The 17,523-nt window shown below is 40.7% G+C and overlaps 1 protein-coding gene across 1 annotated transcript; it reads right to left on the bottom strand.

Annotated features, from left to right (window-relative positions):
- Positions 1 to 1,430: 1,430 nt before the first annotated feature.
- parp12a (poly (ADP-ribose) polymerase family, member 12a) lies at positions 1,431 to 16,945 on the bottom strand. Its single transcript, XM_069192061.1, has 12 exons — positions 16,527 to 16,945; positions 14,778 to 14,913; positions 13,169 to 13,430; positions 12,088 to 12,189; positions 10,107 to 10,239; positions 8,436 to 8,604; positions 8,147 to 8,264; positions 7,905 to 7,995; positions 7,075 to 7,159; positions 5,345 to 5,475; positions 4,571 to 4,722; positions 1,431 to 2,870 (listed from the first exon to the last, which is right to left on the bottom strand). The coding sequence occupies exons 1-12, from the start codon at positions 16,853 to 16,855 to the stop codon at positions 2,617 to 2,619; spliced, it is 1,962 nt and encodes a 653-aa protein (XP_069048162.1). The 5' UTR covers positions 16,856 to 16,945; the 3' UTR covers positions 1,431 to 2,616.
- Between the last annotated feature and the right edge of the window lie 578 nt (positions 16,946 to 17,523).

The raw sequence follows: 17,523 nt of genomic DNA, 5'->3' as shown, positions 1-17,523 counted from the left end.
ACCACACTCCAAAACCCAGATAACACAAGGAGAATGTTAAACACAGCAACAGCACAAATGAAAAAAAATCCTACAAAAAACTTCTGACATCCTTTTTGACACTACAGATTCACACTCACATTTGCTTCTGTAGGAAGAAGAGACAGAGGAGACCACATCCATGACATCATGGACCAGACACCATCTCAGATTCCCCGGGGCAGTTGGACATGACAAGGTAAAAACAGAATGGCAGCCTGCTCAGACAGATACCTAACTCTGTAGCTTCATCCCTGTCTCCTCTACGTACCCAACACCTTAACAAAGCACCCTCTACACCATACACTGGCATAGACGCCAACTACAGCACATCCTCCAGCCATGCACAATACGTTTGAGGGTGCCACCTCTCACTACTAACATGAACCTGTCCTGACTGGAACACAAACCTTAACTCCAAGCCTTCCATATCTGCCTCATGCCTTGACAACTGACAGACGCCAGTGCCTACTCCTTTGCAAGGTGATTAGAAAGAAGCTCCCTTCCATCAGCTCACGATGACGATATTAAAATGAGCTGTAGCAGCAGCAGTGTTGTCGTGTTTGATGAGCATGACTGGAGCCTCTTGTGCTTTTATTATCCCATAGAGCCCCAGTGTGGAGCAGTGGTGAGGGTCCTGGACTCACAATGTGACCACTGTGGGCTCAAATCCCTGGTGAGACATTGCTGTTGCACCATTGAGCATTAAAAACCTGAACCAAATTGTTCCAGGAAAATAAAACAACCAGCTGTACAGTTGGGTGCAGATGTATAATGCTTTGGATAAAAGTAATATATACAGTTTATACTCCTTTCCCAAGGAGTAGGAGCACCTTTTAATATATCTTGCCACTGGATTTCCTCCACAACTCTGAGGTAAGTTCTCCTCTCTCCCTCCCAAGAGTGGACAGCACTCAAAGAACTTCCTTAAATAGCTTCTACTCTTCTTAATGTCAAATTAACACACACTCGCTTTTAATAACCACTCAGACCAATACTGAGTCAAAGACAGCCTAAACCTAACCTGGAATACAACTTGACACATGGGATTGACAGGGCGCAAACAAAAGGGTAACAATGAGGAGAGGTCTTCGGTCTTCGGACTGTGGGAGGAAATCGGGGACGGGCAATGGGCACAACACGCAAACTCCACACAGCAGGTGCCCCACGCTAAAAAAAACACATGACCCAAGAGCTGTGAGGCAGCAACGCTAACTCACCACAACGATGCTGCTCCAACCCAGCCTGATGAAGTTTTGCAAAACAATGTGCTGGTACTGTACTGCAGATTTGAATGCACAAAGGTCACATAGATTCTTGTACCCACATTCATTTATTTCCCTATTTCCTCTTATCTTAATGAAACCATGTGAACACATTCCAGTAGAGAAGTGAAATAAGGAAGAGATCTATTTATATTTGGAATGTCGGTCTTTAATAATACCAATACAATGCAATACAATAAGGGCACATACAGTATACAATACAGGTGACAATTCTACAAAAACTTTGTATGTTTATACTGAGATGGGTAATGGGGGAACAATATAGACCTGGAGAATCCAATATGATTGTTGCTGCTGGATATTCAAATCCAAGGCCCAAGTCCAGTCATGTGCCTGAGATGTGTCCTAATCACAAGGTGCAAATTGACACGAGTTTCTCAGTGGACAGTCTACTAGACACCTGGGTCAAAATCCTGGTAAAACTTAAAATTGTAAAAGATTCAAAAAGAAAAACACTATGCTAATGTACAGAATAACAAGTGTAGATTTTAAAACAAAGACATGTTGAGATGACGTAATAAGCCAATAAGATCTTACAGCATTGATAAACAGATTAAATCAAATTGCAAAAATAATATATACTGTAGTAGCTGATGTAAAATAATTCAAAGGTTAGTGTCAAGCTTCTCACACTAATTGGACCAATAATAGTGACAGGTTAAAGGAGCTGAATCAATTTAGTCTTGGAACAAGAGATTATCAGTGTTACAGCATCAATTAATCCTCATTATTCAATCTCCCCTATTTAAACCCTCTGTTCACTCCTAGTCCTCGCTTGGTATTAGGAATCTATCTGCCTCCTGAGCTTGCATTGTCCTCAAAACCTCTGGTTTTTGCAGATTTGTTATCAATTTTAAAGTCAGTGCTAAAGTTGATCTTTTGTCTTTCTTTCATCTGGTATAAGGAACCTTTTTGAACATGGTAAGAAATACTAGAACAAATAGATCATAATCAGAATGAAAGAAAACTTTTTTCTGCATTATCACTATTTCTATCGCAATAAATGTTAAACATAAAAGCAGCGCCTTGCCGTCTCGTGAATACCATTCTTTCTCCTTTCTCATTTCGTCCAGGCGTTTTTACACAGTACCTTATTATTAATTCCAAATTTGTATATAAATCAGTAAGTTTGCAAAAGACAGTGGAACTTCTCGGTCTCCAAACCCCGAACATTATTTAAAGCACTGTGAAGGCAATCACATGCAAAACAACAAAAACATAACAGAGAAAGGAAGATACGTTTCAATAGACTGTTGTGTTTTTTGGAAATCTCTTTAAGATACCATTTCATTATCCTGGGTGTCTGGGGCTTTTAGCTGTACTCAATTAGATACTCGGGGTAGATCTGGTGTTTCTCAAAGATCACAAAAATCGATGGGTTGGATGTCGAGTTGACACAGCTGTCGTAAAAGACCGAATTGCCTTCTTTTAAAGGAGGACGCAGATAGCCGCTGTTTCCTTGAGTGAAGTCTCCGACCAAGACTCGTGCTACAAACATAATCCTGCTGCCGGTCGTAGGCTTGGAATAGCTGTGGGAATACGAAGCATCCCTGGCAAAGTAGCTTCCTGTAAAACATCGACAGATAATGTGCTATCCTATTCCCACTGCAAATCGTTCAAACTTGCTCAAGGACAGTCCCTCCTGTCTTACCATGTCAAGGGTTAACCACTTTAAGGCAATAAGATCGGGATTCAAAAGTTCCATTTTGCTATTATGTATACAGCAAAACCTCAACATTCGTGACGTTTGCGATTTTGCCTGCTCGTGCGAAATTATTAATAATAACTCAAGATGAGGTGCAGGGAGGGAGAAGGGTGGCCTCTGCTGGGAGAAAACAGAATTGCGCCCAGGTGATCACAAAAATGAACGTACTGTAGTCGTAGTGATAATTATAATAATAATTCCTTACACTTATGTAGCGCTTTTCTGGACACTCCACTCAAAGCGCATTACAGGTAAAGGGGATTCCCCTCCACCACCACCAATGTGCTATCAGTGGGGAGGAGAACAGAGCGAGAAAGCCAATTCATAGACAGATTATTAAAAGGCCAATGGGAAATTTGGCCAGGACGCCGGGGTTACACCCCTTACTCTTTTCGAGAAATGCCCTGTGAAAGCACGGCACCTTTTTACAGTATAGTCTCCACTTTGGTGACCACTTTAGCTGCATTAGTGGACTACATTTGCCTAGTCAAGGCCTCTTCAACTACTTCACTTTACCTGCATCCAGATTCCAGTACTCATTTCCATTAAAAATACTTATTACCAAGAATAACTAGCAGTATTTCTGAAATGGTTCACAATTACTACAAGCTGTAGTAATAAGGAACCAACTCTGTTTTCCCCATAAGGCATTAAGTACCGCATCTGTGACTTCGCTATTGGCAGAGATTTCAAGGTACCCTTGAGAATACTGAGGTTTTACAGCTCTGGTAGTACTACTGAGGTAGTAGCAGCTCTGGTTTACCAGCTCTGTGCCGCCACTTGGAGAAACCGAATTTGAACCTGCGATAATTGAGCTTATTCCATGCTCTGGAAATCCCCCTTTACTGGCTGAGCAATTCAGGGGGTCCCACATTTACAATTATTTTTAAATGTACTGCACTGCAATACTTTCTCTTTCAGCTTTCGGGAGTGAGTCAGAAATTGGGTACAAGAGCAATGACATTTTGCTCTTCAGAACCCAAACTCCCCTGTTCCATATTTGGCCGAAATGCAATATATTTTGTGGAGGTTATGTATTCTGGTTCTGTCCTCTCTATCTTTTCTTGCTGTTCTATAATTAAGTATCTTTATAGAGCATTTTCACAATCACAAGTTAAGGATGTACCCACAATAAATCGTATAGCTTTCACATTTTTTACTCCATCTGATTAATATTAAACACGGGGTTTTGAAAAAAAGCTCTTTGTTGAGCTATGGACATACGAATATTACATTAAGCTTCTCAGAGACGACTAAACCATTTACATTGTGTTGTCAGGGTATTATTAACCCATTATTATTTACTAGATTAAAGCAGTTCCTTTACAAAGACAGGTAATGCTTTTATTAAAAAGTCTGGTATTCGTTAGTCAAGAGTCTTATGTTAAAGTAAAGACTTCTGTTAAACCAAACTTTGGGGAAACTGGGTGAGGACCTTTTACTACAAACAAGTGAAACATTTTGTTCAGTCTCTCAGGCTTTCTTTTGAAATTGACAGGATAACTGACACAAGTATGAAAGGAGGGTGCGACAGCCTTCAACAAATACAGACCCCACTTACCTTTCCCATACAGTGAACCGTGCACACCACAGACTCTCCAGTCAAAGTTCTGCTCACAGATTGCCTCAATGAAGGACTTTTCTGTGCCGTGAAACAAAAACCGCTCCAGCACTGAGTTTCCCCCATTTCTCTTCATCATTTTATCTTTCTGCCTAAGTAAAACAAAAGGTGAGGCATCGAAACAAGATGAAAACCTGGCAGATATTGTTGCATTTATGCTATTTTTTTTTTATTAAACGCAAGATTATCAGAGCAATTTAAATAAGCACTTAACTAGTGAGACATTTGATTTTGCTCCACTGGACACAACCTGCTCCACCCACTTTCACTTATGGGGTAAGGGATGTAATCTATTTTCTGCATCTTTAAAAAATCAGATTTCACCTCCAATGGCTCTGTTTCAAAATTTTATTCTGCCTGGCAGTCCCTCGTAACCATCTTTAAGAGCTTGCAGACTGTGGCTTTCCTCCTCTGTGCTTCCAATGCTTTTTTTTTCTCTTTTTCCTGAAGTTTTCTCTTTATTTCACACCGCTTTATTTCTTCTCATTCTTTCCTCTTTTCATATTAATGTTGGATTTACAGTTTGTTTAGGTACCTAGTCTGCTGTACCATGTGGATTGTTCACACTTATTCGTTACTGTATTATGGTAGCATGTAATATTGTCTTGTCTTCTCTGAAAATTCAATAAACACTTTGAACATAATCTGATAGGCAGGTGCTATGCAGATTTTGCTGTTCTTACAGACCTGATAGTCATCCTAAAGTTAACATACCACTGGAACATCTTCCAGAGAGATGGATTCTGGATCCTCTGAATCGAGTGGATGACATTTCTTGCCATTGTTCTTCTGAAGAGGGTTTCCACTTGTGTGAATTCCTCAACAGACTTTTCTAGTTTAATCAGCTGGTAAGAAATAAAATTGGAATAAGTCAATAAATAAGAGCATTTGTTTTACACTGCTCGCAACGTACAGTACACTATTACAACTTTCAATAAAAAACATCTCCAGTTTTCTTTATCATTTTAAAAGTTTAACTTTTTTACCTTTACCTTTTACCCTTTTAACCCTTTTTTTACCTTTGTACCACTGACAGCCTCACTATGTCTAAATATCTCTAATGTTCTCAGACATCTTTGTAAATGAAGAAGTGATGTGTCTTGTTCTTCACTGGGTTTGCTACTTTCAAGGCTTAAGATGTGCTTCTAGATGTGAAATAGTAAGAATTTAGCACATTTCATACATTGGTACAAGAGTCGTAGGATTGCAGATGGTACCACACGATGAGGACAAATTGTTCTTCTAGTTCATGATGATTGATTGCTTGCACTTATATAGCACTTTTCTGGACACTCCACTCAAAGCGCTTTACAGGTAATGGGACTCCCCTCCACCACCACCAATGTGCAGCATCCACCTGGATGATGCAATGGCGCCAGAACGCTCACCACACATCAGCTATCAGTGAGGAGGAGAGCAGAATAAATGAAGCCAATTCATAGATAGGGATTCTTAGGAGGCCATGATTGGTAAAGGCCAATGGGAAATTTGGCCAGGACGCCGGGGTTACACCCCTACTCTTCTCGAGAAACTCCCTGGGATTTTTAATGACCACAGAGAGTCAGGACCTCGGTTTAACATCTCTTACGAAGGACGGCGCCTGTTTACAGTACAGTATCCCTGTCACTATACTGGGGTATAGTGTCACTATACTGGGGACACTAACACACTTCAAGAAGACTTTCTTTTCATAACTAATTTATACTGAAAAACTTTGCAAACAACCCAAAACAGACTCTTGTACAATTAATGGGACACAAAACAGGAAAGTAACTGAATACCCCCCAGAAGATTAGATGATAATATTCCTGATAATTAGATGATAATGCACATGAATCGCAGGGAGAGCGCCCCCTGCTGGCCCCACTAACACCTCTTCCAGCAGCAACCTTAGTTTTTCCCAGGAGGTCTCCCATTCAGAGACTGACCAGGCTCACACCTGCTTAGCTTCAGTGGGTTGCCAGTTGTGAGTTGCAGAGTGATATGGCTGCTGGCATATCACTTGTTGCGTCTAACATACAATTAGTTCCCTTCAGCTGTATTTTGACATCACAACTTTGCTCAATTTAGTGCATGTACTCAGTCGTTTTGTTCTTCTAAGATGGTTTTCTTGAAATTCTAAACTCTTTAAAGTCCTTAAGACTTAGTGTAACAAGCTGAGGGAGCCATTGGGAGCTGCACAGATCTGAAGAAAACTGGTGAGGTACTGTCCAAAATGTCATCCGCGACACTAACACACTTCAAGAAGACTTTCTTTTCATAACTAATTTATACTGACAAACTTTGCAAACAACCCAAAACAGACTCTTGTACAATTAATGGGACACAAAACAGGAAAGTAACTGAATACCCCCCAGAAGATAAGATGATAACATTCATGAAAAATCCCAAACCGTTCACTATTCAGTCACTGAAACAGCATCCTACAACAATAATAATAATACCTTATATTCACAGTCTAGCAGAGCACTCTTGTCCCAGTGAGACGGAACAGAGACATCCGTGGAATGTGGTGTATATGAAGATCCCCTTTGCGTTAAACAAAACAAGAATGGAAACGACATTAGCAATGAGAACCTGCACTGAGGAGGAATGAAGCTTGATCCAAATGCAGTACTGTGCAAAAATCTTGCTCTTACATTTTTTTATTTCATTCAATATTTTTTTTTTCTTCACACAGAAACAAAATTCTATGGCAGGCTTCTACGGAATTTTTTTATTTTGTTATGAATGTACTTTGATATCGTAAAAATCCTACATTTTAGATGAGGAAGAGCAACAACTAATGATACCAAAGAATAAAACCTAACTACATCTATTACATAGAACTGATAATTTGTGATGAATTAGCAACAGCAAAACTTCATAATGCCAGCTCATAATTGATCGTGAGTTCTTGTGATCTATTTTTGAAGATTCTGGTCAATGTAAATGAAAGATTGCTAAATGTCAAGTTTGGTTCCTCTCACTTTGGTGTCTTTACTTTTTATTAAGACCAGTCAAAGTTGCTACAATAACAGAAAGCACTAGTGGAAGCTCTAGTTGCTACAATGTGAACGGCTGATGCTCAAGACATTTTTAAGGCTGTTTAAGGTTTTGCACATTAGTGAACAAACAGGACCATGGATAACACATTCACATGGACAATGCATTTACACCAATATTAAAAATTATAATTTGACAATTAACATTTGTATGGGGTTCACAATATAGTCTTCTTGTCCAGCATTAGGTTAGCCTGCACCATGATAAAATGAAAAGGTTTTTTAAGTACCTCTTTCTCTCCACATCTTGCACAGAAACAAGTCTTGGCCTCCTTCTCACCTCTCTCTTTGTTTTATACTTCTGATTCTGCTGATACATATCTGAAAGGCACAAACCACGTTGCAAAGATTAAACAAATGTATCTGCTTAAGAAAACAGCTGAGCCCTGGTAACAGAACTACCTCCTCTTAAGAACTTAATAAATCTCCAATGCAACATGATAAAGATGTGTGTGAACAAACGGGTACCTACCTTTAAAGAAGAGAATGTAATCACGATTACCCACGCTGAAGGGAAAGTTGCTTTCAGTACCAGCTAAGTACACATTCTCCAAGGTTTTTGATGTGACTGTTGACACTACCTGCTTGTCCTGCAAGAACCAAAACATCCCAAATGAGTCCATATCTCCAGAAGTACAGTACTTGAAAAGCATGAGTGTAGTGATATTCACATGTTCTCAATAATCACCTAGATCAGGTTTTAAACTCACGCGGTCCTATTTTTAAGCAAAAATACTGTCAGTGAAACAGAGATGACTCACTGGGCAGCCATACTCCACCCACTTCCCAAACTCGTTCTTCCAGTACCAGACCCACTCTGTTGTGAGGATGACGTGTGGAGGTTTGGTGACAGAGGAGGCTGTGGAGAGACGCCTGACTTCAGCAGGGCCGCAGGTCATGGTGAGGAAATTCACAGCTGGAGATCCCAGACTATCAACACAAACAAGCCCTGCTAAGTACTTTTAAGAAAGGGGTTTCTTCGACACAGGTGGCTCATACTGTTTCAGCTATGGCGGCTATTGAAGTGTCTTTAAGAATCTAGGGACAACAGTCAGCATCAATGTCAACATTTTCAGTTCTCAGTGCTTCAAAACCAGGAGATGTTTATGAGATGTAGGGGCATAAGATTTACAAAACAAAGCAATCCTCAGGTTTACCTTAGTTATCTAAATTCTTGGTAAATCATTAAGAGTGATAACAGTCCAGGAACACAGCACAAAAGGGCAGATACAGAGAGAGCAGGGAGAGGAGGACACAGAAAGGACAGAAGGGAAGTGACAAGAAAGAGGAGAGGGATAGAGAAGGCAAGAGCTCCTTGTCCAGATCATCCAGAAGGATCAGATTTAAGCTGCCGTGCTGTTGTTTTTAGGAAACCCTTGATTTCCTGTATGGAAAATCCCTCAGTTAGAAAACGGCATTTCCTTGCTGGTGGGTGCATTTTTAGAATAGAGAGATAGGTTCCCATTCATTTTGTAGTACAATAATAATATTATTATTAACAATAATAATAATAATAATAATAAAATATAATAATAATAATAATAATAATAATAATAATTGCTTATACTTATATAGCGCTTTTCTGGACACTCCACTCAAAGCTCAAGTATTACAGATAACGGGGACTCCCCTCCACCACCACCAATGTGCAGCACCACCTGGATGATGCGACAGCAGCCATAGTGTGCCAGAATGTTCACCTCACATCAGCGATCAGTGGGGAGGAGAGCAGAGTAATGAAGCCAATTCATAGATGGGGATTATTAGAAGGCCATGATTGGTAAGGGCCAATGGGAAATTTGGCCTTGATGCCAGGGTTACACTACAAACCTAGTATCCAGGTTTACAGAGAGAAAAGAGATTTAACTGTAGGTTGTGTGCTGTTAAGTCGGCATTCCTGAGTTATCTTCACAGCAGCAACTTTAGTTTCAATGATCCGTGACCCATCTGTCACTGCAGTACAATTATTCAATCCATCCATTTTCTAACTGCTTTATCAAGGGTTTAGGGGGGACGCCCAAGCCTACGCTGGAAAGCAACAGGCACAAGGTGGGATACAATCTGGGAGGGACACCAGTCCATCGCAGGGCTCCCGTAGACACAGATGCACACACTCACACTACAGCCTATTTCTCCCAGGAGCCAATTAACCCACTAGTATGTCTTTGGACCGTGTGAAGAAACCAGAGCACCTGGAGGAAACCCACGCGAACATGAGGAGAACATGCAAACTCCACACAGACAGCACCCCAGGAACTAAACCCAGGGCCCCAGCACTGCAGAGCAGTAATGCTAACCACAGCACCACTGTGCTGTCCTGGTACAAATATTAATCAATTTAAAAATAAATCTTTAAAATATTATATTATATTTCAAAATGATTAAATACTGGAAATATCTTATGGTAAATGATCAAGTATCATGTATGGTACCTTGCTGAATTTTCTGGGTTGCAGTATGCCTTTTCAATTTCTTCCATGTTGGGAAGATTTTTCCAGGTTGTCCCATCGCTGTCTAAGATCTCCCACTTGTAAGGCAGATGGTAGTGAACACGAACACACTTATCTGGAGAAAACAGGAGAGCAACAGGAGCCCATATGTTACAAAACACATTGCAGGTAATGAGGACATGTATATATGGTAGAATAACCAGTATTTTAACCAATAAAAGCTAAACTCCTGCTGTATACAGAATCCATTTGTCAATCATAATGTCAAATAACTGTTGTAGACAGGTGCAAGGTTTGAAGTTCGGAGACATTGAGCTGTCATGCTGTTTTCATTCTGAATGACTCTGGTCGTTTTGCTAGAGAGTGATGCAATGTCACAGGACAGTAACAGTTCAGTATTGGAGTGCTGATACGGCATTATACTGTAGATTACTGCTCCAAGGCAGAATTAACCCCCTATTAATAATAATAATAATAATAATAATAATAATTGCTTACACTTATATAGCGCTTTTCTGGACACTCCACTCAAAGCGCTTTACAGGTAATGGGGACTCCCCTCCACCACCACCTATGTGCAGCACCCACCTGGATAATGTGACGGCAGCCATAGTACGCCAGAACGCTCACCACACATCAGCTATCAGTGGGGAGGAGAGCAGAGTAATAAAGCCAATTCATAGAGGATAATTAGGAGGCCATGATTGGTAAGGGCCAATGGAAAATTTGGCCAGGACGCCGGGGTTACACCCCTACTCTTTTCAAGAAATGCCCTGGGATTTTTAATGACCACAGAGAGTCAGGACTTCGGTTTTACGTCTCATTCGAAGGACGGCGCCTGTTTACAGTATAGTGTCCCCCTCACTATACTGGGGCATTAGGACCCACATGGACCACAGGGTGAGCGCCCCCTGCCGGCCCCACTAACACCTCTTCCAGCAGCAACCTTATTTTTGCCCATAAGGTCTCCCATCCAGGTACTGCCCAGGCTCACACCTGCTGAGCTTCAATGGGGCTGCCAGCTGGGAGTTGGAGGGTGATATGGCTGCTGGCAAAGTCGGTGAAAGTAGAAAGTGGGTGTTGAACCACAGACGTTCCAACACACGTGCACAATTTACCTTTTTTTGACCATATGCACTCAATTAAGCAAATAAATCAGTTTTACTTTACTTTTTCCCTTATCTTCCTCAAAATGAAAACCCAAAATGTAAACCGTGAGAACCCATGTTTACTTGCCATGTCATGAAAGATTCCACATAAAAATGACTCTTGAGAATCCTACAGATCATGTCCACTAAGAAATAAAGTACATAAAGATCATTCAAATGAATTTTAAACAGTTTAATTCTCCTTTGAAATATTCCCTACTGTAGTGTGTGCACTGGTGGCATAGCTGCCTATACTTAGCACGTAACCTTTGACAATTCCTAAGCACTGCATAACTGAAATTTGTTGCTAATGCATTGTTTTAGAGGTGGTAGTGAGGAGTAGTGATTCAGACTCTGGACTTACTGTATAACTAGAAGACTGTGAAACTAAATCCTAGGTGAGGCACTGTCATTATATTTAGAAGAAGAGTATTTCTCAGTTGCTCCAGTAAAAATACCATGTTGTACAGCCTTCTTAGCATAAACACTCCTTACATGAAACATGTAAGAGACATATTGCATGTACTGTAAGTGAAGCACCACAATAAAAGTCCTCTAAAAAGTGTGGCGTGTAACACTGATATAATTGTGATTCACAATTCTTTTTCAGTCAGCTTGGAGACATCCTCCTCAGTGCCACTTCATATGTTGAAAAGTGATTGGTGAACAGAAAAAGCCACATAGGCAGGAACAGAAGCAGCAGGCTTCATTGAACACATTCATTGAAATATATCAAAGGGAAGAAAAAGGAAGAAAACAATGTAACTGGATGTTGCCACAGCACTGGCAAATACTGAAAAATCCCAGCACCTCACCTTTGAAACTGCAGTGTTTTCGGATGAAAAACAGGCAGATTTCTTTCCTGTCCACTTCATTGACAGAGCTAGTTGACACATGTCTCAGGCGCTCTTTCTTTCCTATGGACACAGTAAGAGTTTAAAGAAACTGACTGCGCAGTGATGACATTGTGGTGTAAGATAAAAGTCAGGGGAACTGTTTCTTCCACTGGGGATACTCAGTAATACTCTGGTAATTTTACATTGATTTAATTGAAAATTAAACATGTCTACCCATCCTTGCATTTTCTAAACTCTTTATCTAAGGCAGGGTTGTGGGAGATCTGGAGCCTAGCTGGCAAGCAACACATATAGGATATGACACATCCAACATGGGGCTGCTGTTAATCACAGGGCAGACACACAGACACAAGCCCACACTTACTCAAACCAAGGCCAGATTTGCCAAAAGCCAATTAACCTACAGTACCAGAACTGTTTGTCTTTGGACTGTGGGAGGAAATTCAAGCACCTGGTGGAAACGCATGTGAACACAGGGAGAACATGCAAACTCCACACAGATGGTGCCCCAGGTTTGGAATTGTACCCAGGACCCCAGTACTACGAGACAGCAGTGCTAACCACTGCACCACCCTCTAAACATGTCCATGCTAGATTAAATTACTTTAGAGTTTTAGGTCCAAATATTTAAATCACCTTGGTGCTTACGTCTACAATGGTAAGAGATTGAATATAGGGCCCTTGGATATTATAACATTTGTCTTACTCGTAGATTTCACTGTTTTGTGGACCCAGTAGGCATTTTACAATTTAATACATGTTTAAGGCTTACAGCAGATACATTAGAACTGACAGATGGTGTACTGTAGAGCACACACGTCAGAGCTGGAAGCACGATTATGTGAAATAGCACATTAATGAATCAGATTAAAAACAAATTAGACATGGCCATTTAGTTCTCAGGGCTACAGGTACAGGAGTGTCACTTCACTCTCATACTACGGAACCTGTAATCGTCAAATACATTCATTCAAAGAAAAACTCCATTCAAATGATCAAGGCTTTCTGTCGTCTCATCAAACGGGTCGATTGTCCTCACCTTTTGCTGGAGTCTGAGCAGAGCTGTCAATCCTGTACTTGTTCTTATAAATGGCAGGCAGGATATGGATTTTTTCTGCACTGAGGCCCCTGCCTGATAAAATATTCCGGGCATTCATGTCAAATGAGTGGAACCTCTTGCAGTTGCCACCAAACTTGCAGTCTCCTTGTATGTAGTGCTGGCAGACATGAAGGTTGGTGCACCTCTCCTTGAAGGTACAGGACCCATATGGCCCACTGCCCTTATTGTAATGAAGGCAGATCTGTGAAGTATGAACAACAAATAATTAATTATACTTGTATTCCTAGATTATCCCAATATTCCATATTGTATTGTATTCTACTTCCCAGCTGACCGAAACAGTGAAGTCGCTTGTTTAAAATGTAAGGCTCAGCACTGTATGGCCAAGACAGTGCTGGTTCAAGCTTGGGGACCATCATTTGTAACTCAACTTTCCCCCAGGCTATTGGTGCAATAGTAACTCCTGCGGACAGCCAAGCACCTGCAGGATGATGGCTCACAGTGTCATCAGTGATAGATGTGTCACTCCTACAATCAGTAGTAACGCTCCTGTCAGCACTATGGATCTGCAGAGTGTCAGATGACCAAAGGATCTGACTGCTGGTGATGTCAGGGGTGCCTAACTGCAGGCCAACTCACTACTGTACATGCAGAGTAGGAGTTTGTAGCCAGCTGGCCAAGCTGACATATAATGGGTAGCCCCAACGATAGAATAACTGGTGAATCCACATTTTAAAACCAAAACATAGGCAATATAGCAATATAGTGTATGGAACTTATTAGTATCAAACTTCAGATAACATCAAATTTTAACATAATAAAATAATAAGGGGAGAATAAGGAAAGGATTCATTTTAAGCTCACTAAGAACAGAAATTTCAAAATTTCTAAGACTAGAAACAGTAGTTCTTCGGTGCCATTTTTGGGGAAGAAGGACAATGCTCACTGACACTAATGTCTGCTACAGGGGTCCTCACGCAATAGTGCTCGGCCAGTTAAGTAATACCCTTGGGATTCCAACAAGTGCTATTTTCTGGATTTTAATTTGGAATCTTCAGACTATAGGAGATTTCTACACATTCTGGGAAGAAGCCTACATGAGAAGAACCAGCAGACACAGCTGCTAATATAAACTGCTGTATTAAAAGAACTGCATCTCTTTAGTTGACCATGAAGGCAATTCAAAGGAGAATGGGTAAAAGTTACGTAGACTGGGTAAACAAGGGGACTATTTAGATTCAAGAGTGGCACAAGGACACTGGCCTACACATAGAAAATAAAAGGGAAAAGGTTTAAGGTGAGGAAAAGGACATGGTTCTTTACAAAAAGAGTTGTGGGTGACGGCAACAGGCCTCCCAGCCAGGGGGTCCAGAAAAAAAAATGTTTCCTTGCAGAAGCCGCTGGCTAAAATATTCAATGTTGTAACTCATAAAATGACCTACCGTAGGTGGACTGAATAGCCTACTCTTGTTCATGACCGTTTTTCTAAGTTGTTATATGACTTTTTAAAAGCATTTTATTGAAACCGATTTAAGGATTTGTCAAGTCTTTTTGTGGAACCCACACTGCCTTGTCCTGAGAGCCTCACCTCAGGCAGAAGGTAGGAGTCGTTCTGCAGCAGGAGCTGAAACAGCTCAGCTTCGTCCAGGTCTTGCAGAAAATGGGCTCTCAGAATGGCTCCATTGTGGTCCGAATGGATATCGTGTGAGTTTCTGCATTTGTTCCTGAAAAACAAATTTGAAAAGAGGAAGTTTTAGAGTGCCCTACCGTTAAAGGTAGTGCTGTGCAATAGGGCTCAAGGAGAAGAGAAAAATCAAATATTTATATTCTACTTACCACCATCAGTCTCAGCTCCACCCTAGCTCACCTGATTCAAGTAAGTCAACAATCCAGAATATTAAGTAGCAGTTTTATTTCAAGAAATGCATTTGTCTCTACTGCCTCTTAATCTAGTTTCCCATCTAAATATTCTATGAACTGTTGCTGAGAAGCAGCTCCTGACTTAAAATCAGGGTACTGACATACATTACCCACACAAACCTCAGGGTGAGCACCCCCTGCTGGCCCCACTAACACCTCTTCCAGCAGCAGCCTTAGTTTTTTACAGGAGGTCTCCCATCCAGGTACTGACCAGGCTCACACCCGCTGAGCTCAAGTGGCTTGTCAGTTGTGAGCTGTCCGGTGATATGGCTTCTGCCAAAGTGTACAGTAGCTGCAATCAACTGTCCCTATGAATACTGGCTGCTTTATAGTACCACCTCTGCCAACGAACGTAGAACGTTCTTATGAATAGCTCGAGATATAGTGACTACCCATAAAAAACATCAGACGCTCTGCCTATATTCTCAACCAGTTACAATAATACTGTAAAATAAAATCTACATTTTAATTGCAAAATACTGTATCACTATGCTGTATACTGTAAATATATTACATAATGTCTTTAGCAGATAAACTTTAAAAAAACATTTTTAAGTTTATCACTAGGACCCACTTAAATGTTAAAAAACACCCCTTTTCCTTTTATTTCCATGACACCCATGAATGCAGTCGGGTTCTTCTGAGTAGCACCTCTTTCTGTAAAGTTTTTCCAAAAAAAGCAAATCGATTATCCAAGCCTCTGCATTCCGAATAAGTATGAAAGTGACAAGCACTCACACATTTAACAGTATAATAACCAATGAAATATGCAGAAATTTAATTCCCTTTCAAAATGGGAAACCAGGTAATAAAACATAGAAGTCAATCATAACCAAGTCCAAGTCGATGCAACGTAAGCGGGGAAGTGCGTACACTGGTTCAAGCGAGGAAACGCGTGAACTTTGACTGCCAAGCGGCCGTCACGGCCCATCTCTACAAACACATATCTTCCTGTGAGATCACACCGAGCTCAATTTTTTTAAGAAAAAAAAAGCCTTCATTGAAAAGTGGGAAGAGAAGTAGTCAAGTAACTGGAAAGCCGCATGACAACCCAAATTGAAACCGCAAACTTCCAACAGGGTATAGCAACAGGCGCTTCCGCAGAATACATAATGCATTCGAGTTTGACACGATACTTTTAACATCAACCTTCATTTGGAGAATCTGTACAGAAGATAAATAAAGATATTAAACCAGGAAGAAGTGGCACTTCGCTATGTTAAATGTTTTGCTGGGCAAATGTGGGGGTAGAGAGGTCAGTCAACTTACTGTCCTAAATCCGCATTGACTGTTTGAATACCGGTATTAATCTTATTATTTGTTTTAATCATCGGTATTCAGGGGGTCGGTGCTTTAACATCCCCCCTTCACAGGATCACAAACTGCTCCAAAACCAGCTCTCCGTCTCACGTCTTACCTTCCTTGGCCGTATCTGCAGTGACCGCAAACGAAATATCTGCACAGATGGAGATCTTCGCAGGTGTTACACTCGGGATAACTTTTGCACAACCGCAGTCTTGTCTTGGCGACTATTATGCTATCAGGGCTCAGGTCGCACCCCGGGATATTTTCCTCTCTGCCCTGAACTATGACAAACCTACTGCTGTCGCTCAGGACGTCGAAGAGCCGCCGGTCTCCCACATTGCAACTCTGGCAGACAACACCCTTAAGCAGCCGATACTCCAGGCACCCCTGGTTTCTGCAAAGAGTTTTCGTGGCACAGTTAGAAATAACGAGTCCAGACATCTTGACAGAGAAACTCCTCCAGCTCTCACTCAGTTCCTCGCCCCCGGTTTCCAGACACCCCGAGAAATGAAACTGAAACGAAGAGCAAAGCAACTCCGTTTATCAAATCTCCAGCAGGGAGGGGGCAGTCTTTCCTTTCGTTCACGAACTGCACTTTATTTACAGTATGTACTGCTTGAGAATGTTCTTTTTTTCTGTTTTTATATTAGTCTAGTAAAGTTCAAAAAGCCGCTAAATCAAAAAGACGTAATAATCTGTCAAGTTCTACATATTCAAGAAATTACAACGTTTCTGACATTGTAGCATTGTTACAATTTCATTTTACATTGTTACAAATTGTAACATTTTTTCGTCTTGACAAAATAGAGTACAAATATTACCATTGGAAATAAGTTCTAGAATAAGAAAGAGAAAATATATGTATATAATGCAAATTCTGCTAATTAAAATTCTAATTGGAAAAATGAGATATTACGTACTGTAACACCTAATATTATAGTTGCATAAAACTATACAACAGATTTAATTGGTTGCAACTGAAGGTAAACCGAAAGGGACATAGATTGCCTTAAGACCTACAGTACGTAAGTTAAGGCATTGATACAATTGGACAGCTTTAAAAATGTGATTCCTGTGAGTCAATTGCATACCTCCTCTTACTGACAGAT

This window comes from Lepisosteus oculatus, chromosome 7 (genome assembly GCF_040954835.1).
Source record: "Lepisosteus oculatus isolate fLepOcu1 chromosome 7, fLepOcu1.hap2, whole genome shotgun sequence".
Classification (NCBI taxonomy): Eukaryota; Metazoa; Chordata; class Actinopteri; order Semionotiformes; family Lepisosteidae; genus Lepisosteus; species Lepisosteus oculatus.
This window is presented reverse-complemented; position numbering and strand designations above follow the sequence as displayed.